The sequence below is a fragment of the Pangasianodon hypophthalmus genome, chromosome 15, assembly GCF_027358585.1.
Source record: "Pangasianodon hypophthalmus isolate fPanHyp1 chromosome 15, fPanHyp1.pri, whole genome shotgun sequence".
Classification (NCBI taxonomy): Eukaryota; Metazoa; Chordata; class Actinopteri; order Siluriformes; family Pangasiidae; genus Pangasianodon; species Pangasianodon hypophthalmus.
In genome coordinates this window covers 15,334,756-15,359,293 of record NC_069724.1, presented here as the reverse complement: position 1 = coordinate 15,359,293, position 24,538 = coordinate 15,334,756, and the positions used below count along the sequence as shown (strand labels likewise).

The following is a 24,538-nucleotide window of genomic DNA, read 5'->3' as shown; positions in this document are numbered from 1 at the left end:
AACCCACAACCTTCAGGTTCACCTTCAGGTTGCAAGTCCGACTCTTTATCCATTAGGCCACAATAGATAGATAGATAGATAGATAGATAGATAGATAGATAGATAGATAGATAGATAGATAGATAGATAGATAGATAGATAGATAGATTTATTTTTCCCTCTCAGTTTTGTTTATGAATACATACTTTTTTGTTCGTATTAGATACTGTAAATCAACACAATAGAATGTGTATTCACATTGTTGTTGAATATTATTTTTACGTCTTGATTGAGAATTCCACTGTTTTATTTAACAGATTTGTGGATGATGAGAAGGCGGACGGTCTGCAGTGAAGGCATATCCACACTCACTTCATTGGTGGTATGCCATACACCATTGTTGAATTCACTCCTGCCCAATTCATCAATTTTAGAGTCTTAAGGGAGTCTTTTGATTACGTATGTGACTGTCTGAGGCATGAACTGGAATGAAAAAACACAAATTATCTTTTGTGTGTGCCCCCTTTTGTGTGTTTTTGGGGTAGGCATAACCACAATATTTAACTGTGTGCAGGACTTCTGTAAAGCAGTACTTAAAGTGCTGCTGGGATTACACATACAATTCCCTGATTCTGCTAAGCTTTGAATCCCACTTCCTTTTTTTGGTCCTTCCCAGACACTTTCTTTGTTGGAATGAGGAAGAGGATGACTAAGCTTTATTCAGGTCCTCATTAGCTTAGACTGAACAGTCTGTATGCCAAAAAAAAGCAATTACAACTCAGCAATCCCAAAACACTTATGTGTACATTTATTGCTATCTTCAATAAAGAGCACTTTTAATTCACGTTTAAGTCTCTGGGTGTCTATGTTCAGCCCAACTGCCATCTCGCGTTGCTACAGTGGTGGAGAATGTGGGCGATGTTCCAGGAGGTGGGCTTCCAAAGGAGAACTGCCTCGGGGTTCATTGCTTGACTTAGTTGCATATTCCACGATGACCGAGATGTATTCATGGCCCCGGGCAGACTTCGGCAGCAGCCCAATGAGATCCATGCCTACTGGCACTGGGGCCATTGCTGGCAGAAAGTGCGGACCTCCGCATCCATTCCTGGCCACAGGAAGCGGTCTCTCAGCTTTTCCAATGTGTTGCGTGCCCCCAGGTGCCTCCCAATGGGCGTAAGTCAGCCAGGTGCAGGAAGGCCTGGGTACAGCTGTGGGGGACCATGAGCAGTTTGCAGGGCTGGCCCATTCACTCCGTCTTGTAGTAGAGGAGGCCCCCACGTACCAAGAAGTAGGAGGCTGGAAGTCACTGCTTAGGGTGCTGGTGGACATCTTCTCCTCAACCTCCGGCCTGACACAACTGGTCTACCATGACATCAAGACCTCACTGGCTGTCGTGGTCTGCCAGCGGCCCTATCGTGTCCCTGAGGCCCAACGTCGGGCGATCGAGGAGGAGGTTAGCTGGATGCTCTGAGACAGCATCATTGAGGAGTCCATCAGTGTGCTCTATTTTTTCTTTAGATGGAGACATCATCGCTGACGAGTAACCACTGCCCGTGCTTGCTGATCTCCGCCAAAACTGAGAGCGTCTGCCGCGCCATCCCCACTGTCTCTGGGAAGCACTGCTGCTGCCAGTTCGCCATGCACATCCACAAGACAACACTGACCTCACTGCACAGCACAAGCCACGCCCACTTTCACCCCCACACTTCCCCGGCAGTGCTATCTTCAATAAAGAGCACTTTTAATTCACATTTAAGTCTCTGGGTGTCTGTGTTCAACCCATCCGTGATCTCGCATTGCTACAGCATTTATATCCTAACCAAAGTAAACCATTGTTTGTGGCTAAGCTGCTAGCTACAAACAAAGTTTGTAACACATCAACCTAGTGGGTAGCGGGCCAAAATAATATTTATGTGCACAACATTGTTCATAAATAATGTTAGAAGTGTGAAAGGAAAACTAAAAGACAATAATAATTTTGCAAAAGTTATAACTTACCAAGGTTAGCAACAGACACCACCAACTCTGCGTTCGTTTGCAGCATGACCACTGTTGCTGAATTCAATGCGCTGGTTAACTGACTGGCTGGTCGGTGTCTAAGTCCAAAACATCATAGGGCACAGTTTTATTGCTTCGTCCACTGCCGCTTTTGACAAGCTTACTGTACCTCAAAGACCGATGATAACTGTAGCTGATCAGACTGACATGTTTGTGATCTCACACTAAGGACAGAGTGAACCAGTGAGGGCTTAGTCACATCAAATCTATAAAACCCTACAAAGATGTGCAAACTTTGCCAACCCACTGCAGTGCAAATGCCCTAAATTCCCTGAAACAAGGCCCAGGATGTGGCCTTTCTCCATCTGGAACATAAGCATGTAGCAGGCTGTAGCTCTCTGTGGGAATTAGTCAAGACACTATCCACAATCCAGTTCCAAAGGTGCTGTTTCATGACTAGTTTACCCCAGTGAGCTACAGCCCATGACACCAACAGCTGATCAGATTTCCTGATTCCTGCTGTCCTGTTAAAATAAGACCACAGTGCCTGGATTGGGCAGAGTGTGTTTAACCACGCCTGCTTTTTGGAAGTGAAGGAAGGAGGATTAAAAAGCAGGAAAAAAATTGTTAACGTTAATAAGGTTATAAGGTTATAATAACGTTATACACCAATCAGCCATAACATTATGACCACCTGCCTAATATTGTGTTGGTCCCCCTTTTGCTGGCAAAACAGCCCTGACCCGTCGAGGCATGGACTCCGCTAGATCCCTGAAAGTGTGCTGTGGTATCTGGCACAAATACATTAACAGCAGATCCTTTAAGTCCTGTAAGTTGCGAGGTCTTTGTCATGTTCATTGAACCATTCCTGAGCAATTTTTACAGTGTGGCAGGGCACATTATCCTGCCGAAAGAGGTCACTTCCATTAGGGAATATCGTTGCCATTGCCAAAACATTGTTGCACACCTACCTGGTCTGCAACAATGTTTAGATAGGTGGTATGTGTCAAAATAGCATCCACATGAATGCCAGGACCCAAAGTTTCCCAGCAGAACATTGTCCAGATCATCACACTGCCTCCGCCAGCTTGCGTTCTTCCAAAAGTGCATGCTGGTGCCATCTTCTTCCATTGCTCCGTGGTCCAGTTCTGATGGTCACCTGTCCATTGTAGGCACTTTTGGCAGTGGACAGAGGTCAGCATGGGCACTCTGACAGGTCTGACAGGTTTCTATCATAGCCAGCTTTAACTTTTCAGCAATTTGTGCTACAAAAGCTCTTCTGTGGGATCAGACCAGACGGACTAACCTTCACTCTCCATGTGCATCAGTGAGCCTTGGGTGCCCATGACCCTGTCGCTAGTTCACCAGTTGTCCTTCCTTGGACCACTTTTGGTAGGTACTAACTACTGCATACCGGGAACACCCCACAAGGCCTGCCGTTTTAAAGATGCTCTGACCCAGTCATCTAGCCATCAATTTGGGTCAAAGTCTCTCTAATCCTTATGCTTGCCCATTTTTCCTGTTTCCAACACATCAACTTCGAGAACCGACTGGTCACTTGCTGCCTAATATATCTCAACCCTTGTCAGGTGCTATTTTAACGAGATAATCAATATTAATCACTTCACCTGTCAGTGGTCATAATGTTATGGCTGATTGGTGTGTGTGTGTGTGTGTGTATATATATATATATATATATATATATATATATATATATATATATATATATATATCCCTGAATGCTAAATGACCCAAACCTAATAAATAAAATAAATACCCCGCATAACCCCTCTGACTGGTAATTGATGTAAATACCAAAATTAAATATATGTGTGACCTCTAATTGCCCCAAACCAAATATAAATATTCCCCTGTCTGCAACACTGCCCCAAACACAAATATGAAACATACCTGGTTGCTAATTTCCCCAAAATTTAAATATAAATACCCCATGATCTCTAACTGCCCCAAACCCAAATATAAATAACTTCCTGCTAATTTCCCCTAAACCAACATTTAATACACCAGGGAAGTCTAATTGCCCCAAACCCCCTGACTGCTAATTGCCCCAAAAGCCTAAAATAATTAGCCTAGCTTTTACTATTTACCACTTAGATTGTTTGATATAAAAAATTTACTTTTGAAAAATAATCCTAGGATTTTTGTCCTACGTTCACAGAGTTGGTGTCAAATGGATGCTGATCAACAGCTGTAAATTATGACTATTTGCATGGACTAGCTCCTGAAAAAGTATGCCGAGTTTTGGGGGAGGTCATCAGTAGGGGGTGGAGTTAGGTTCAAGAAACTGTTTCTCAGGAACCGTAAGTCTGATTAAGCTGAAACTCCATCTTTATGTTTATCTGTAATAGTCTTGTTTAGGATAAATAGGTTTCTTTAAAAAAATCATGTAATACTGAGAGTGTATAAGAGCATATGAGAGCCTTTTCAACTCAGCTATTGCCTTTTAACAGCCTCCAGTTCTTCCCCTTTGGCCAACATTAAAGATTTTATTCACAATACACTCACAGTTTCTGCAGGAAGTGCAGAAATCTCCTCTGAGATAAAACTTCCATATCCACATGGGGATGAGCAAGTTTCCAAGTTGTTTTTCATACAAAACAGATGTTTTTGCCACATATGGTCATATGGTGTTTTACATGAATTTGGGATTTGAATATACATTCCTTAACTGGATCATTTATGCTTATTTATTCAGCAGCACCCAACATTAGGTGATAAAGGAGCTGACAGCAGCACAACTGCTCATTCATTTATTTCTAATTGTGAGTAGCAGTGGTCAAAAAGTGAAGAGGGAGTATCTGCTTGCAAAATCACAGAGGTGTCCCATCTGGATGGGACTAAAATGATCAGAAGACTGCAGAGTGGTGTATGTTAAATAGTAGGTAATTTGATCTACAATTTTCTCAGGGGAAGAGGGAGAAACACTGACATGGCCAATCCAACTGGAAATAAAATCACCTAGTAGTACCAGGAAATTTTGGATTTACCTAAGTCCCTATGTTAATTAATCCTGTACAAATAAGATTTTAGAATCAAGTATAAATACCTCAACTTCTTCAGACTGGTGGTGAAGGTCACATGGGGGCATAAGGGCACGTGGGCGTGTTGCCAGCCAGAAGGCAAACATGGCAGTCAGAGCACCAAGCCCAAACAGCACAGTGGTGGGTGTTGAACAGATCCGATGAAACAGCTTCTCCAATTCAGATAGCCACAGGCTAAGCACCAGCTCCTGAACCTGCATCCTCTCAATCAGTGTTGTGCTCAGCTCTGAGAAGAGAGGGAAAAAAGAGAAGCAGAAAATACTTTGAAATAGGCCTACAGGAGCTAGACATACATTTCCTTCTGGCTGTATTAACCTAGCACATTATGCTATGTGGAATGGAGGGCTGTCCCTTTGGCCCCATTCAGACTTGGTATTAACTTCTGTCATGGGTGATCGGATCACAAGTGGCTAGCGAAAATATAATAAAAAATTACAGGTCCGAATGGGAACAGCAATGTGACTGATACATCCCAGACATTACCAATACCAGGTTAGCAGTTTTCCTGAGAAATCAGACAGCTACTGTATTTGAACTGTCTAGGCCATACTATCACTACCTTCATCTACCCTCCACTGTTGTCTTCGTTCCAAACAGTGGTGGTAGGTGGGCTCTGGAATGGCCACTCTCCCATCCAGAAAGCTGACTTCATCTGTGAGACCTGGATCACTACAGATAATCATTCCATGATGTTAATGTTACCTCTTTAATCAATCTTTAAACTATTTTTAATCCCTCTCCCTCCTGGTCCCCAAATAAACTTCACTGAAAAACTAGACATCCTCTTTAGTCTCCTTCCTGCTGACAGTGCCCCTCTCACTGTCCTTGGAGACTTCAACCTCCTCTCTGAAAAGCTCCAGTCCTCTTGCCCTCTCTCTCTTTTGAACTCTTTCCCTGACATTCAACAGCTGCCCTCAACAGAGGAAATGTTGTGAACTTGGTCTTTGGCCATCCCTCCCCAACTGTAGACATCAGTGTTAACCAGCGACCACATTTCAGATCATTACTATGTATCCTTTATTTTGACCCTCCCTATTCTTACACTACATATGAAGCATTCCCCTCCTCTTTCCTTAGTACATTTTTCTTCTCTTCTACAGAAGAGATCCTGCAAATTATATAGTCTAGCAAACCACTTGTCCACTGGAACACACACATGGGTGCTGCAGTGAGTGGCAGCACAGCACAGCAGCTCTCTCACCTTTTCTTACTTTGACTATTTTTCTTTATTTTTATTACTATATTTTATTGCTTTAGCACTGCTAAAATAGATTGTATTTTGTTGTATTTATTGTGTAAGTAGGATTAACAGTTTAGTTTTTTAGTAATGTGCAACACAAAGGACACCGTGACCACCAAACAACAATGCACCAGTCTACTCATGTGAGGAGCTCCTCCAGTACTGGAATCGAACAGTTGCATGTCTGAAGGAGATCCCGGTGGAATTAAGGGTATGGAGGCGAGGAACTCGAGCTGGGAAGATAGTGAGGAATGAGAAGATGGAGAGGAGGTGGAGATATAACCCTTGTCTTCCCTCTGTTGTTATGGGGAATGTACACTTGCTGACTAACAAGATGGACAAACTCTCGGATCTGGTTAGCGGTCAGTGCGAGTACTGGGAGTGCAGCATTTTATGTCTGATGGGAAAATATCTGATTGTTCAGAGGAACTAGCCAGCTTCTCACTAGTTCAGGCGGACAGGAAGAAACAGAGCGGTAAGAAGTTGGGTGGAGGATTTGCTGTCTTTGTTAACTCCAAATGGTGTAACCTGGGGCATGTTACTATGAAGACAACAATTTGCACACTTGATGTTGAGCTGCTGGCCATTGAGTTGAGGTCATATGATCTGCCCCAGGAGTTTTGAGCCCCCATTGCTGTTATTGTTTACAGTCCACTGTAGCAGTGGTAGCGCATCCTGTATCCTGCATGTCAGGATTGTTGCAGATCTGCAGACACGGCATCCCAGTGCACTTCGCATAATAAATGGAGATTTTAATCATGTTAAAATCTCACAGATCATTGACGAACTTTACCCAGTATGTAACCTGCAACACTAGAGGGGATAAGACGTTGGACTTACTGTATGCCAATGTTAAGGAGGCGTACAACACCTGCAGAACAAGGAGGCGTACAGCCCTGCAGAACAGGAAGAAGAGAGTCTTCATGGCAGGGGACACTGAAGATGCCAAGAAGGGAATACAGAAGGAACTGAGGAGGGAGCTGAGGAGAATTAAGGACTGCTATAAGAACAGGATTGAGGGGAAGCTGCAACAGACCAATCTGAGAGAGGTGTGGGGAGGTGTGACGAGCATTACTGGCATGAAAGATGTCCAAGATGGCACCCACCGTAGCAGACGTCTCTGTGTACTCCTCCTGCAGCCGTTGTTATTTGTCATTTATTTTTGTTTGTTTACTTATTTTTAACAGCTTGAAAGCACACATTGTGTCTGCACTGAATACATATGACAGGGAAACTTTATTGGAAATTGGAAAACAGACATTTGAGCCCACTTTCAGTCTGTCCGATCTGGATTATCTCCTGCGACCAAGCGCAAACCAGCAAGGCTCAACAACAATGGAATCGAGTCATCAGCGCAGCCAGGGGAAAGAGCAATCCAAGCAGCGACGAGGCAAGAGAGGAGGGCTACATGCTAGGCTAAAGGCTAGAACAAACCCACCGCCTCTCCCTACCCTACTGCTAGCGAACGTCCGATCCCTCGAAAACAAAATGGATGAACTCAGAACCAGTATCACATCACAACGTGAAATTAGAGGCTGCTGTGCGCTCATTTTCACAGAAACCTGGCTATCGGACAACATACCAGACTCAGCGGTTCAGCTACAGACGGTGAAGTCCAGAAAAAATAAAGGTGGAGGGACGTGTGTTTACATTAATAACCGGTGGTGCTCGGACGTGCAGGCGGTCAGAAAACACTGTTCGAGTGATTTGGAATGTTTAGTATTGAAATGCAGGCCCTATTATCTGGCAAGGGAGTTTTCCACTGTATTTCTCCTGGCTGTTTACATCCCGCCACATGCAAACTCCGCAGCAGCGCTCAGGATTCTGCATGACACCATCAACACACAAGAAGCCCACATCCAGATGCTGTGTTTATCATCGCAGGTGACTTTAACCACTGTAATTTACGGAATGTACTTTCTACATATAACCAACATGTTAATTTCCCTACAAGGGAGGAAATCATTTTGGACCAGGTGTACAGTAACGTGAAGGGCGCTTACAGGGCTGCACCCCGCCCCCCACTTCGGACAGTCTGATCACATCTCATTGTTCCTCTACCCTGCATACAGACAGCTCCTCAAGCAATCCGCCCCAGTGAGTAAAACTGTAAAAGTGTGGTCTGAAGAATCTGATGAGGTGCTTCAGGACTGCTTTGACTGCACTGATTGGGAGGTGTTTAAGAATGCTGCTATGCGTGAGGACTGTACTGTTGACCTGGATGATTACACATCAGCTGTAACCAGCTACATTAGCACCTGCGTCAACAACACTGTGCCCTCCAAACAGATCCGGACATACCCCAATCAAAAGCCATCGATAAACTGTGACATTCGATCCATGCTGCGTGCCCGCTCTACTGCATTTGTCTCAGGTAATGCCAGTGACTACAAGAAGGCCAGGTATGATCTTCGAAGAGCCATTAGAGCTGTAAAGAAGGAATACAGACTGAGACTGGAGCATGTGGCAGGGATTACAAAATATCACAGACAATTGGGGCAGAAGCAGGTGTGAGATCATTGACAACAACCACATCACACCTGTCGAATTCAACAAATTCTTTGCACGTTTCGAGGTTCTCAACAACAAACCACTGGGTATTAAACTGACTAGTGGGAGCACATAGAACCCACCATTCACGGTGTCATCTGCAGCTGTAGCAAAGACTCTTGGGAAAATAAACCCACAGAAATCAGCCGGCCCAGATAACATCCCTGGACGGGTACTCAGAACCTGCTCATCGGTGCTAGCTAATGTCTTCAATATGCTGATATATTCAAAATGTCCCTCGCACAAGCTTCAATTCCCTCCTGCTTAAAGAGGACCACTATCCTACCGCTGCCAAAAAACAATAAAGCATCCTGTCTCAATGTCTATCGACCCGTTGCACTAACTCTAATAGTGATGAAGTGCTTTGAGAGAATTGTCATGAGTTACATCCAGATCATCACTGCAGACACTCTGGATCCTCTTCAGTTCCCATACAGACCAAACATATCCACAGAGGATGCTGTCAGCACAACTATACACACTGCCCTTACCCACCTGGAGAACAAGGACAGCTATGTTCTTATGCTGTTTATTGATTATAGCTCAGCATTCAACACAGTGATACCATCATAGTTCACCAACAAGCTCTACAATCTTGGGGTGCCTCCCACCCTCTGCAGCTGGGTTCTGGACTTTCTTACAGGTAGAATTGGGAACCACACTTCCAGGTCAATAACCATAAACACTGGAACTCCACAGGGCTGCGTGCTGAGCCCCATGCTCTACTCTTCACCCACAACTGTGTGGCCTCCCAACACAATACCAGCATTATTAAATTTGCTGACGACACAACAGTCATTGGACTGATAATGGGAGGCGATGAATCAGCATACAGGAGGGAAGTGGCTGACCTAGTGAAGTGGTGCCAGGACAACAATCTCTCCTTGAACATCAACAAAACAAAGGAGAAGATTGTCGATCCACGGAGGAGGAGTGAGCAGCACTCAACATTGCATATTGGTGAGACAGAGGTGGAGATAGTGATCAGCTTCAGATTCCTGGGTGTTCACATTACCGAGGATCTCACCTGGTCTCATAACACTATACAACTAGTCAGGAAATCACATCAGCGTCTGCACTTCTTAAGAAGGCTGAGGAAATTTGGCATGCCAAGCCGAATCCTCAGTAGCTTTTACAGGTGTGCAATTGAATGACACCCATCCGCTGCCTCTCCCCCTTCCACTACAGACAAAGATTACCCTTTGACTATCAGAGGTGTCAACTACCCCATCCTTCCTACACACACACAGACACAAACACACACACATCTCAATGCAAACAACATCAGAGACTACAGACTAACTCTGCATACTTTGCGCACACATATATACCCTTCTCAATGCAACAGGCAATATGGACTCATCCACCTCTACAGGACTTTGCACATGCATGTCTTCTTTGTTACATTGTACACAGTACACTTTATACATGCAGTAATTTTTGTCTCTTGTACTATTTTTGCACTATTAGTAATTTTCTAATTGTTAATTTGTAATTTACACCTTCTGTATTATTTTCTTATGTTCTTAATTTATGTCATAGGCTGTTGGAGGATTCACAGAGTAAGAATTTCATTGTATGGTGTTACAGTTTACTGTACATATGACAATAAACTCTTGTATCTTGAATCTTGAAAAGATCAGAAGGAACAATTGAGGGAATGAAGAGCGCCAACAAGTTAAACCAGTTTTTCCACAGATTTGACTCACCAACACAGGCCAAAGCTCCCTCCACCTCCTCAAATGTCACCATTCACACCTCCATGATTGCTGTCCCCATTCACACCTCAACTGCCCCTTCCTACACAGGCCTTCCTGCAGCACAACAAGATTGGGGCACGACAGCCATAGCTCACCCCTTCTCACCAGCAGACAACACAACAACAGAGAACAACAACCCAACACCTCCCACACCCAGGAAGACAGCATCATCACCACCACCAGCACCCCCTCCCCATATCCCCACCCACACCATATCCCCAACCACCCCACTCATCACAATCATGACCATCCAGGTGAGACAACAGCATACTAAGACCCAGATTAACAACACCAGAGGACAACATCAATCCAAGTGTGCTTAAAGTGTGTGGGGAGCAGCTGGCAGGAGCGTTTTGGCATCTTTTTGACCTCTCTCTGAGGCTGAAGAAGATGCCTAAGATCTGGAAGACATCCTGCATAGTCCCAGTGCTCTCAGTGACTTCAGGCCTGTGGCCTTAACATCACATGTAATGAAGACCCTTGAGAGGCCACTTCTGCAGTACCTCAGACCCCTGGTACCTGACTGCCTGGATCTATTGCAGTTTGCAAGCTGACACCACTGTGGACGATGCTATCATTTACCTGCTTAAACACAGCTGGAGAGGTCACAAAGCACTTTGAGGATCATAATCCTTGACTTCTCAAGTGCTTTTAACACAGTCCAGCCACTCCGTCTGGCTGAGAAGCTCTCTACGATGCAGGTGGGCCAGGATATCGTGGCCTGGATTACAGACTACCTCAACAACATGCCACAGTATGCCAGGGTGCAAGGCTGCTTGTCAGATGTGGCAACGAGCAAAAGAGTTGCACCCCAGGGAAATGTACTGTCAGCATTTTTGTTCACCAGCTACACCTCTGACTTCTGCTTTGATTTGAGAATGTGCCATCTACAGAATTTCTGGAATGACTCCTCCATTGTCGGCTGTATCACAGATGACAAAGAGTACAGAGAATGTATCAAAAGCTTCATAGAAGCTTCATTATTCCAAGATGGCGGCGGGGCAGTAGCAAGCAGCGGCCACTCCGGATACAAAATGAGAAGCTACGCGATCTCGGCTTGCTGCGGGGACCAGGCCTCCAGCCTTCGGCATCGCCTGATGCCAGTGGCCGGGGGAGGGGACGTCGCAAGTGGTGCGCAAGAAAGCAGAAGCGTGGCAAGAGGGCGGGGGTTCGTGCTAGGCTAAAAACAAACCCTAGCCAGCCGGCTCTCCCGTCCATCCTGCTTTCCAATGTCTGCTCCCTGGACAATAAACTGGATTACATCCGACTCCAGCAAACTACGTGGCGTGAGTTCAGAGACTGCTGCGTCTTTGTTTTCACGGAGACGTGGCTCAGCAACAGAGTTCCGGACCCACCATTCAGCTAGCCGGGCTAGCCTCGTTTCGTGCCGACAGAAACACAGCTCTGTGCGGTAAGGCTCGCGGCGGCGGCTTGTGTGTTTACATCAACACGGAATGGTGCAAGAACTCTGTGCTAGTCTCTAGTTACTGCTCATCGCTGGTGGAGTTTGTGACTATTAGATGCAGACCTTTTTATTTACCACGGGAATTCACTACCGTCCTCATAATCGGTGTATACATTCCCCCCAGTGCTAATGCTAAGGAGGTGCTCTGTGTACTGTATGGGGCTATTAGCGAGCTGCAGAACTCAAACCCTGACAGACTGTTTATTGTTGCTGGAGATTTCAACCATGTAAATCTCAAGTCAGTGCTCCCTAAATTCCATCAGCATGTGGACTTTGCAACAAGAGGGAAGAACGTGCTGGACCTTGTTTACACAAACATCCCCGACGCGTACTGGGCGGAGCCCCACCCCCACCTCGGCTACTCAGACCACATCTCTGTTATGCTAATCCCAGCATACAGACCGCTAGTCAGACGAACCAAACCTGTTTTGAAGCAGGTGAAGACCTGGCCAGCAGGAGCCATCTCTGCTCTTCAGGACTGTTTTGAACACACTGACTGGCACATGTTCAGGGAAGCGGCAACTGACGGCGACTTCACCGACTTGGAGGAATACGCGACATCAGTGACCTGCTATATCAGCAAGTGCATTGATGACGTCACCGTCTCCAAGACCATCACCTCACGCTCCAACCAGAAGCTGTGGATGACTGCAGAGGTGTGCGCGCTACTCAGGACCCGGGACTCTGCTTTCAGAGCAGGCGACAAGGTGGCCCTAAGAACAGTGAGGGCCAAACTGTCCCGGGCCATCAGAGAAGCAAAGCGCGTACACGCTCAGAGAATCCACAACCACTTCAAGGCCAGCAGAGACACACTGCGCATGTGGCAGGGCATCCAGAACATCACAAACTACAGGACACCACCACCTGCCTGTGACAGTGATGCCTCCCTCCCAGATGCGCTGAATGACTTCTACGCTCGGTTCGAGGCACAGAACGGCGTGACGGCGAGGAAGACCACCCCTTCTCCCAATGACCAGGTGCTGTGTCTAACCGCAGCCAACGTGAGGAAGACTCTACACAGAGTCAACCCACGAAAGGCTGCTGGACCAGACAACATTCCTGGCAGGGTGCTCAGGGGATGTGCAGACCAGTTGGCAGATGTTTTCACGGACATCTTCAACACCTCCCTGTGCAGCACCGTTGTTCCGACGTGCTTCAAGGCCACCACCATCGTCCCCATGCCAAAGAAGTCTTCAGTGTCCTGCCTCAATGACTACCGTCCCATTGCACTTACACCCATCATCATGAAGTGCTTCGAGAGGCTCGTCATGAGGCACATCAAGACCCTGCTGCCTCCCTCACTGGACCCCCTGCAATTCGCTTACCGCCCCAACCGCTCAATAGATGATGCCATCACCACCGCCCTCCATCTGGCCCTCACCCACCTGGACAATAAAGACACTTATGTTAGAATGCTGTTCATAGACTTCAGTTCAGCATTGAATACAATCATTCCTCAGCACCTGATTGGAAAGCTGAACCTGCTGGGCCTGAACACCTCCCTCTGTAACTGGATCCTGGACTTCCTGACCGGGAGACCTCAGTCTGTCCGGATCGGGAACAGCATCTCCAACACCACCACACTGAGCACTGGAGCCCCACAGGGCTGTGTGCTCAGTCCATTGCTGTTCACTCTGCTGACTCACGACTATGTAGCAATGCACAGCTCAAATCACATCATCAAGTTCGCAGATGACACGACCGTGGTGGGTCTCATCAGCAAGAACGACGAGTCAGCATACAGAGATGAGGTGCAGCGGCTAACGGACTGGTGCAGAGCCAACAACCTGTCCCTGAATGTGGACAAAACTAAAGAGATGGTTGTTGACTTCAGAAGAGCACAGAGTGACCTCTCTCCGCTGAACATCGGCGACTCCTCCGTGGAGATCGTCAAGAGCACCAAGTTTCTTGGTGTTCACCTGGCGGAGAACCTCACCTGGTCACTCAACACCAGTTCCATAACGAAGAAAGCCCAGCAGCACCTGTACTTTCTGCGAAGGCTGAGGAAAGCGCATCTCCCACCCTCCATCCTCACCATGTTCTACAGAGGGACTATCGAGAGCATCCTGTGCAACTGCATCACTGCCTGGTTTGGGAATTGCACTGTCTCAGATCGCAAGACCCTGCAGCGGATAGTGAGGACAGCTGAGAAGATCATCGGGGTCTCTCTTCCCTCCATCTCGGACATTTACACCTCCCGCTGCATCTGCAAAGCCACCAGTATTGTGGATGACCCCACACACCCCTCTCACACTCTCTTCACCCTCCTGCCGTCTGGTAAACGGTACCGAAGCATTCGGGCCCTCACAACCAGACTGTGCAATAGTTTCTTCCCTCATGCCATCAGACTCCTCAACACCTAGAACTGGACTGAAGGAAGGAACACACACACATACATATATACACATACACACAACTGAACATCTTCCATGCACATGTTTTACACATGTTTTGCACATGTTTTATGCTGCTGCTGCTACTATTATGTTTACACATAATACAATACCATTATGTTTACATAACTTCAGCTATTTATTTCAAACTCTGTATTATTTGCACTATTGTCACTCGGTCACTTTCAAACAGAACTGCGTACTGGTTGGCATTGTAGTCATTGTACTGTCTTGTTCTGTCTTGTGCGTCCGCACGTTTGCACTTGTGCCCTTTATGTTTAATTTATGTAGTCCCCGTAGTTCTGTGTCGCTCTGTGTTGTCTTATGTAGCACCTTGGTCCTGGATAAACGTTGTTTCATTTCACTATGTACTTGTATATGGCTGAAATGACAATAAACTCCACTTGACTTGACTTGACTCATAGGAAGGTATGACAACAAACCACCTTCAGCTTAACATCGGGAAAAACAAGGAGCTGGTGGTGGACTTCTGGTGCAGCAAAAGGTCCCCCACCCCTGTCACCATAAGTGAGGAGGGAATCGAGATAGTGGACACCTACAAGTTCCTAGGGGTGCAACTCAGAAACAAACTGGACTGGACAACACTGATGCCCTCTATAGGAAAAGACAGAGCAGGATGTTCTTTCTGAGGAGGCTCAGGTCTTTTAATGTGTGCAATAGGCTGCTATGGATGTTTTACCAGTCTGTAGTGTCCAGCATTATCTTCTTTGCTGTGGTGTTTTGGGGAGGTGGCATTGGGACTTGTGGTGCCAACAAACTGGGCAAGCTGGTGAGGAAGGCCAGCTCTGTGGTGCGGATGGAACTGGAGAGGAAGTGATTGAGAAGAGGATGAGAGGGAAGCTGAAAGCTATCATGGACAAATTATATCATGGACAAATCATCCTCCACATGCTGAGCTGAGGCAGCTTAGGAGCACATTTAGCCACAGATTCATCCAACCCACATGTCTGAAGTCGTCTGGAGGGGCTCTTTCGTGCCAGGCCTTTACTGAAGCTGCCTTCAGCCTGCAGTGCAGTTGCTTGTTTGTGGGCCTTGCCTTGGGTTGATTTTGCGGTATGTTTTGGTCATTATCCAACTGTATTGTGAAGCACAAGCCTATCAGTTTTGCAGCATTTGACAGAATCCGAGCAGAAAGTGTAGCTTTATATGCTTCAGTATTCATCCTGCTACTTCTATCAGCAGTCAAAACATCAATAAACACCAGTGACCCAGTTCCATTGGCGGCCATACATACCCATACCATAACGTCTCCACCATGTTTGTCAGATGATGTGGCATGCTTTGAAACATAAGCCCTTCCTTTCCTTCTCCTATTTCCATCATTCTGGTACTAGTTAATCTTGCATCAGAACTGGTCAAGCTTTTTTAGAGGTTTTTTAGCAAAATCTAATCTGGTATTTCTGTTCTTGAGTGTTACCAGTGATTCGCATCTTAAGGTAAACTGTCCATATTTACAATCATGAAGGAGTCTCTTGATTGTAGGCTTTGAGAAACATACGCCGACTTTCTCTAGAGTGTTCTTGACTTGGCTAGATGTTGTGAAGGGGTTTTTCTTCAACAAGGAAAGAATTCTCCATTCATCCACTTTAGTTGCCTTCCATGATCTTCCAGGCCTTTTGGTGTTGCTGAGTTTGCCAGTGCATTCTTTCTTTTTAATAATGTACCTCTTTGAACCACATACTGACAGTACCCATGAACAGCTACAAAAAGCAAATTCAATGCTTGGAATCATCTCCAGACCTTTTATCTCCTTAATGGCCACACGTGGCCTTTAAACTGCTTATCAGTCAATTGTCCAGTAACATTTGAGCCTGTGAACATGGAGGGACTCTGTAAAAATTGCTGAAAGTCTACACTTCCTTCACATTTTGATTGCTTCATTTCAAATTCATTATGGTGGTGTACAGAGGCAAAATTACAAAAATTACATCACTGTCCAAATACTTATGGACCTGACTGTATACAAATAGAACTCTAGCATATGTGTATACACTGATCTATTTTATCGTTTCTATTATTTCTATTATTTTTATTTATCTTATGTTATTTTATACTATTTCTAATGTATAGATATTTATGGAAACTTTTATCTTATCTTATCTTAACCCATCCCTTCCAAAATGCTCCAGACCATCTCACAAGACTTCTTCCCCTTCATCTCTTTCAACAAAAATGATTCCATAACTTCTGGACATGTACTGACTGCCTTCAAGTCAGCAAGGGTAATTCCAACCCTGAAGAACCCCACTCTATATACATCAGATATCTGATATAACTTTTGTTTCTAAAATTCTTGAATGTTTTCTGCACAGTTGTCTCTCTATCTTACTGTCAATCACACGACTCTCCTATCTATCCTGTTGAGCCCCTTCCCCACAAACCCCCCAAAAAACCCAAAAGAGGCTCCTCCCTGGTCAGAGGAACACCTTTCTCAGGAGGGTGGAGAACTCTGCTGTATTCTCTAGGCCTGGTTGCCCTTGGATGACCAGGTTTTTTGCCCACTCACGAGCTCTTCTGGTAAGACTTGACAGCATAAACATTGCATCCTGTCTCTCATCAGTCTTGGGGTCCACCACATGATGAATGTACAGCTGACACTATAAAATTAAATGACTTGGGGAAAACTTGTATGTGTTATATTCACTTAGTGCAACCCAGGGAACTGAGTGCAGGAAGTGCCCTTAGTAGAACTCTGGCACAGAAAGAGAAAGTGGGGGCATAACTTACTGGACTTTCTTCAGTGCGAGAGCTCCAAGGGCTCGCAGATTAGATAGCTTTAGGAGTTGTGAGAGGCACCAGTTCTTCATGCCAATGAAAAAGCTATCTGCAATCAATGTTGCTACATCCTTTGGTGGCTAAGTCTTCTGTGACATGTATAGGCAGGATGCAAGTGTGTAAAATCAGTGTGTCATTTATTGACATAAATAGAGTATTGTTTGAATATGTTTGAAACTTTTCTATTTTGGTTGCTAGGGTGTTACTAGGTCATTGCTATCATATTCCATTTGGTTGTTAGGGTGCTGCTGGGTGGCTGTTATGGGGTCCCAGGTGGTTGCTATGGTGTTTCTAGGAGGTTTCAATATGATCCCAGTTGGTTGCAAGGTTGTAGCTTCTTCGTTGCAGAGGAAATTCAACTAGTTGCTAGGGTCTTGTTATGTGGCTGTTATGGGGTCCCGGGGGGCTGCTATGGTGTTACTAGAAGGGTTCAATATCATCCCAGTAGGTTGCAAGGTTGTACCTAGTAGGTTCTGTGGAAAATAATCAGAAAATGCATTTTATATTTTCATAATACCTATTTTATACTGCATATAATTCATTTTATTATGTTGGTCCGAATGTGACTCAAGAATCATCTCTGGATTTTTGCCTACATGTAAAGGGCAACTTGACATGAGAAAAACAAGTTCATTGTTATCAAATGCCCTTAATTCCCATGAACAAACACATTCTATTGCCTAGGCAGGCTCCAGTAAGTCTGTCTAATAAATTTAGTTTTACCAAGTTATGCAGGGGACTGCTTAAGGTGAGGAGAAGTAAAAAACCTTGGTAGATTAACAGGCAGAAGAGATGCGTGTCACATGTCAATAAGGAGGTCAGCCTGATCTGGTGCGGTCTCAGTGGCCTTGTGTGTGTGTGGTCAACTCTTCAGTGTTTTCTCTCGAGACTGATCTCCTTTATTGCTTGGATTTACCTTTGTAATAAAGTTCTTGCAGATTCTAAGTTTTGGTTTCCTTGCTCATCCTTTAACCTCTATGGGAGATAGGAAAAATTTCCCATGACAGATTTGGCGAGCCAGTCAGGAGGGCAATAATGCTGCTGGCCATCATAGGGAAAAAGGTAAGCAGAGTGATAAATAGCTTCACTGCCTGGAAGCAGGTGGTTAAAATTCCTGACATCAGAGAGCCCATGTGCAGTTCAATAGTTTCTACTCCAGGAAAGGCTTTATGCTCAGTGGGTAGAATTCATATTGTCTGCATTTGTGTGTTTGTGTTTTGTTGTGTGTTTGTATTTTGCTGAGTTGTTGCGTTCTTTGTTTTTGAAGAAAACCCATGTGCAGGTCAATAGTTTCTGCTCCAGTAAAGGCTTTATTCAGGTTTCGCTCAGTAGGTAGAATTCATGTTTTCTGCATAAAAGGCTTTGTGTTTGTCATTTTGTTGTGCTTGTTGTCATTGTGTGGTGTTGAGTTGTCTTGGTTTTTGGGTTGTCAATGTATTATGTTTGCTGAGTAAAAGTCTGATGTGATTCTTTGGTTTGAATGTTGCATGAAAGCATGAGCAAGTGTGTGAGAGTGAAAGACTGCCCCTACATTTTTTAATGGGCTAATTAAATTTGCCCAGAAGTTTTAGCATATTTGTTTTTGAGTAGGTTTTGTACAATAAAGGCATTGTTTATTTGCTATCTGAATTATTGGCATTTTCCAGTTTGAGTAGGTTAATAAATTTTTTATTTGCTATTTGAACTCTTGGCATTTTTCATTTTGAATTAATGCATTGTTTATTGGATATTAGTTACGTAAACTTATATGTATAATCAGTACCTTCATTTGCCAGCTGAATGTTTAGCAGTTTGAGTGTGTAACTTAAATTGTATAATCAGTGCATTGTTGCTGTGGAATATCTGAAAGTTAGTATGTAGCACTTAGGGTGTGTTACTTAAATTGTATTAATCAGCTTGTTTGTTGGCTATCTGAATTTTAAAATGGGTACCTACGTGTATGTGGGTGGCTGGGTGGGTGTGGATACCTGAATTTTATGCTACATAACTGTGCATGTGTATGTGTGTCTGAATGGTAGAGTGTGTAAGAGTGTGTGAACCTGATTATTGATGAATCATAAAATTGTTGCCATAAGATTATAGTCTGCTTAAGTAGAAGGATTTTACTAACAGCTGGGTCATACTCACAGCAGATTGATAAAATATAAATTTGTGTGTTAAAGGATTAGAGAAAATGTCATTTTTATTCTTTGTCTTATTGCAATTTTTGGACTGTAGGTGCTGTTTTGTGGCTGGTTATGGAAATATTATTATAAGAGGTAATGTCTTAACAACCACCTAGCAACACCTTAGCATACAACTGCCTTAGCATAGCAATCACCTGGAAACACTCTAGCAACCAACTTCAATATGCTAGCAACATTGTAATGTTTTAACATAGGCAGTGTTAATGTTTAGCCTTTTAAATAGCACAGTGTTTAGCCTTTTAACCGTTTGATGCTTAACTGTTCATAGCAACCAAGTAGCAACACCCTAGCAACCAACTGGCTTAGCATTACGACCACCTAGCAACACTTTAGCAACCACCTGGAACATAATTGCAGCATTTTAGCATTTATATCCTTTAAATGTTTCATCACTTTTAACATTTAAATCTTTACACACTTTAATGTTTATTTGTTAAATGTTTTAACATTTAAAATCAATGATAACAAAAGGCTGTAATGGGCTCTTTCATGGCAACATCAAAGTTCATTAATGAAGAATTAATGAATTTAGCCTTCTAGTTATTATTATTATAACAAGCCACACAATGTTGGCATATCAACATTTTCTTTTTTTAATTTGCTCAAATTTATTCAATTCTCAAGCTACAGCCACCAAAATTCACATGGTCAAACCTGGGTACATGAGGAGCAGTCATGTCATATTGCAAACAGATTGCACCCATCCTTCTCTTTCTATCCATCCTTCTTTCTTCCCCCATTCATTTGAATGAGGGAAAGCTAGAGTGGGTGATGTTATCACCACTCTACCTTTGAGAGTAAATTGTCTTAATTCACTGTTTCAGCAGTAACTCTGCTTACACAAACAATGTCATTAATTAAACAATTTGGTGAATATTTTCTGAGTATTTTCTTTAGCATTTGTTTATGGTGACAAAACTCAGTGTGCTGTTTTCTAATATGCAACCAGTAATCGTACACAAATGGACTGTTTTCAGTTAAGAGTTCCAGAATGTCAGAGAGGGCCAAACACACACAGGTGCGTGGGCCTGCACATTGACACAGACAGGCACTTATCCTCAAAAGTAATCCTCTTTCTATTCACTCACATGTAAAAATAACACTATGCCTGCAAATTACTACTATACTTTTATCATTCACTTGCTCATTCACTCCTGTACAGAACTACAGATGTATCATTTATTTAACATTATTTCATTTTTTTGTCTGTCCATCCATCCATAAAAAATTATACCTTCAGTATATATTGTGAATTTTTTTGTTTGCTTTGCATTTTTAATCTTTTTTATTATTAGATTTTACCTTTCTTCAACCATAACAAATATTTTTTACTTATTAGCTTTATTGGCAACCACCTGGGACCCCATAACAGCCACCTAGCAACACCCTAGAGACCAGCTGACTTTCCTTAGCCATTGTTCCCTTTTAAATCTCATGTCACCCCTCCCAGTGAGCAGTGACTGGATTTCCTCCTTCTCCTCTGGGTGGACAGCCTTGGACAGTTCTTACTATGCCTTTAAACATCATATCTGCTTCCAGTTCTAGTCTCTCTTCTTCTTTTATCAGTGAATAGATGCCCTTATAATGAGGTGGGGATAAGCGAGGCGATCCTTTCTCTAGCTTTATCCTTCCCAAACTGTAAAACTCTTAGCTTCTCCTCAGCATTCCCTGGTTTGAGGTATTTTTGTTTCATAAACTTTCCAACTTCTGTGATGCATGAGGGGACAAATGTGCCATTTTTGGGCCACTTGGGAATACCTTTAATCTTGGCTGTCCATTGTTTGCTTTGCTTAGTGATATATTTCTCTTCTGAGGGATGGCTAGCACAAACATTTTCCAACGGGGTCTTCATTGTTCCCTAAGCTTAAGCACGCCCTGTCTATTTATCTTTTGGAGTCTTGACAAATTAGTTTACAGAAAATGTCTTCTATGGTTTCTCTTATTTTTCTTCTACAGCCTGTCCATTTTTTTTTTTTCACAAATCTTTTGGTGAGACAGATCTCACTTATTAGTAGGAAGGGGATAGGGGTTGGATATCGTAAGCTAGAATGTCTGTGATGTGTCAACTCACTGTCTTTGTCCACTATGTGGCCACAGTCTATATTTGATGCTGATATTAGCTGATCTTAGCGCCAATCTCACTCTGCAGTAAAGTGTCCAGGATGTCAGTTAGGTTCCCTGTCCAATTTTCTCAGATTATACCACTGAGTATGTCTCCACAATTTCCTCTGATGTCTGATATTCCTCCACTCTGTCCTTAAAACAAGTTTTTTTTTATTTTTGTGATGTCACTGACATTACCTCTTATAATAATATTTCCATAACCAGCCACAAAACAGCACCTACAGTCCAAAAATTGCAATAAGACAAAGAATAAAAATGACATTTTCTCTAATCCTTTAACACACAAATTTATATTTTATCAATCTGCTGTGAGTATGACCCAGCTGTAAAATCCTTCTACTTAAGCAGACTATAATCTTATGGCAACAATTTTATGATTCATCAATAATCAGGTTCACACACTCTTACACACTCTACCATTCAGACACACATACACATGCACAGTTATGTAGCATAAAATTCAGGTATCCACACCCACCCAGCCACCCACACACACGTAGGTACCCATTTTAAAATTCAGATAGCCAACAAACAAGCTGATTAATACAATTTAAGTAACACACCCTAAGTGCTACCTACTAACTTTCAGATATTCCACAGCAACAATGCACTGATTATACAATTTAAGTTACACACTCAAACTGCTAAACATTCAGCTGGCAAATGAAGGTACTGATTATACATATAAGTTTACGTAACTAATATCCAATAAACAGTGCATTAATTCAAAATGAAAAATGCCAAGAGTTCAAATAGCAAATAAAAAATGTATTAACCTACTCAAACTGGAAAATGTTTTTGTAATGTAAAATTGTAATGTTTTAACACTGCCTATGTTAAAACATTACAATGTTGCTAGCATATTGAAGTTGGTTGCTAGAGTGTTTCCAGCTGATTGCTATGCTAAGGCAGTTGTATGCTAAGGTGTTGCTAGGTGGTTGTTATGCAAAACCAGTTGGTCGCTAGGGTGTTGGTAGGTGGTTGAAAAAGTTAAATTGCTCCTCTCATATGCTCCTCTACACTCTCAATCCTCCAAATTTCTTATTCAAATCTTATTGATAATTATTAAAATTATTACCGCGTCTGATTTTTGGCACGTCCCCTCCTACAGTGCTCGATTCAAAACAATTTTTCCTTTTTCATCTGTTGTTTTCCTGAAGAAAATACTTTGTTTGTATAGTGTTTATTGATAATATCTATTAATTATAATCAGTGATATTATCTTATTTGTAGTATATTCATACCCTGCAATACTCATATTCCCACAGCATCTATGTTTTATATTTAACAAGAGAAAAGTCAACAGTTGCTGCCTAGTTCATTATTTTGAATAAATGTGGGTCTTTTAAGAACACTGAGGAGGGGGTGAGGAGTGTGTGTGTGAGTGAGAGAGAGAGCGAGAGAGAGAGAGAGAGAGAGAGAGAGAAATGTGGGAATTGTTTGATTTATGGCTGTTTAAAAAGATACATTTAGTAAAAGCCAAACCTGATGGTGCCAGATTTTGAACGGAAGTGAATAGCACTCTTCACTTGCCCTAGTACCAAACAAATGTTTACAGCTTGAAAAATACATATTTTGAAACAATTAGATAATGAAACTCGAAAGGAGTTTCTTTGTGAAAGTATGACAGTTTTAGAGGAAAATGTTTTGCTAAAACAGTGAATTCAGACAATTTGCTCTTAATGCTAGTCTTTTCTCTATTAAAATGAAGGAGAGAAGAAAAAGGGATGGATATGTGAATTTTGGTGGTTGTAGCATTAGAACTCTATGAATTAGGGCAGTTTAAAATTTCAGTGTATTCCTATGGGGAAAAATGCTGTTAGGAGCGTTGCTACACAGCAGCCACAATTCCAATCCTTCTCAAAAGCACAAGCACATTATTCGCCGATAGGACCTACGATCCTGCCAAATTTTGTGGTTCTACATCAAAAACTGCAACCCATGAAAATGGAAGAATTTACAGAGAGAATAAGAAGAAGAAGAAAAGGACTGTTTTTTATTAAGAAGAATAGAATTTTGGCTCTTTCAAGCCACCATAACAATAATAATAATAATAATAATAATAATAATAATTATTATTATTATTATTATTATTATTATTATTATTATTATCATAGCACCCCATAGAGGGGATTTAAACAAAACTTCTTGGAGTCCATTAGGACAAGGTTCATTATTCATTTACAAGGTTTGGTCAAAATCCATCACACCATTGCTGACATATGCTGTCACTTCCTTGTTACTTCACCATCAAATTCCATCAAGATCATTTGACTGTTATGGATGAACTGTCCATCATATCAAAAATCTGAGAAACAAATTTTTTTTTTCAGGTTGGTCTCTTCCAAATTTCATGGTTATTCAACAAAATCTGTAGTAGGAGTAACAAAAAACAGTTTTTGTTAACATTCAAAATGGCCAATTTCCTTAGATCACCACTAAGTAACTTAAAGGGAATCAAGAGAAACTTGTTTTAATGTTGAACAGTTCAACAGTTATGAACAGTTTTACAAAGTTGCAAATTATAGTACCAACTAGAGGTGGATTTAAACAAAACTTATTGGAAACCCTTAGGATGAGGTCCTTCAGTTATCTGCAAAGTTTGGTCAAAATCCATCACAACATTGCTGACATATGCAGTCACTTCCTGTTTGGCTACTTCACCATCAAATTCCATCAGATCTGTTTGACTGTTATGGATGAATGGCCATTATATCAAAAATCTGAGAAACAAATTTTTTTTGGGTTGGTTTCATAATGCTCTCTTCCAAATTTCGTGGTTATTCAACAAAATTTTGTAGTAGGAGTAGCGAAAAAACAGTTTTTGTCAACATTCAATAAGCATTTACTGAGAAGCAGTTATCTCACTTTAGCTCCACGCCATATGTATGACCATGCCCTAAACTTTGTAATTGACCTCAAAATCTTGTCCTTTATATGCCTTTTATGTTTGTTTGGGCTAATTGATACTGAAAGTCTGGAAGA

At 42.8% G+C, this 24,538-nt stretch overlaps 1 protein-coding gene across 5 annotated transcripts in view; it reads right to left on the bottom strand.

Moving 5' to 3' along the window:
- acsl6 (acyl-CoA synthetase long chain family member 6) overlaps nt 1-24,538 on the bottom strand; it is a 130,770-nt gene that overhangs the window by 97,694 nt on the left and 8,538 nt on the right. For 4 of the 5 annotated variants that reach the window (XM_026928679.3, XM_053239995.1, XM_053239997.1 and 1 more), the window contains exon 2: nt 5,045-5,265. In XM_026928679.3, coding sequence (XP_026784480.1) covers nt 5,045-5,265 — 221 coding nt within the window. Of the gene's footprint in view, nt 1-1,977; nt 2,076-5,044; nt 5,266-24,538 lie in introns of those variants that run through there. The other variant, XM_053239996.1, reaches the window with a different exon arrangement.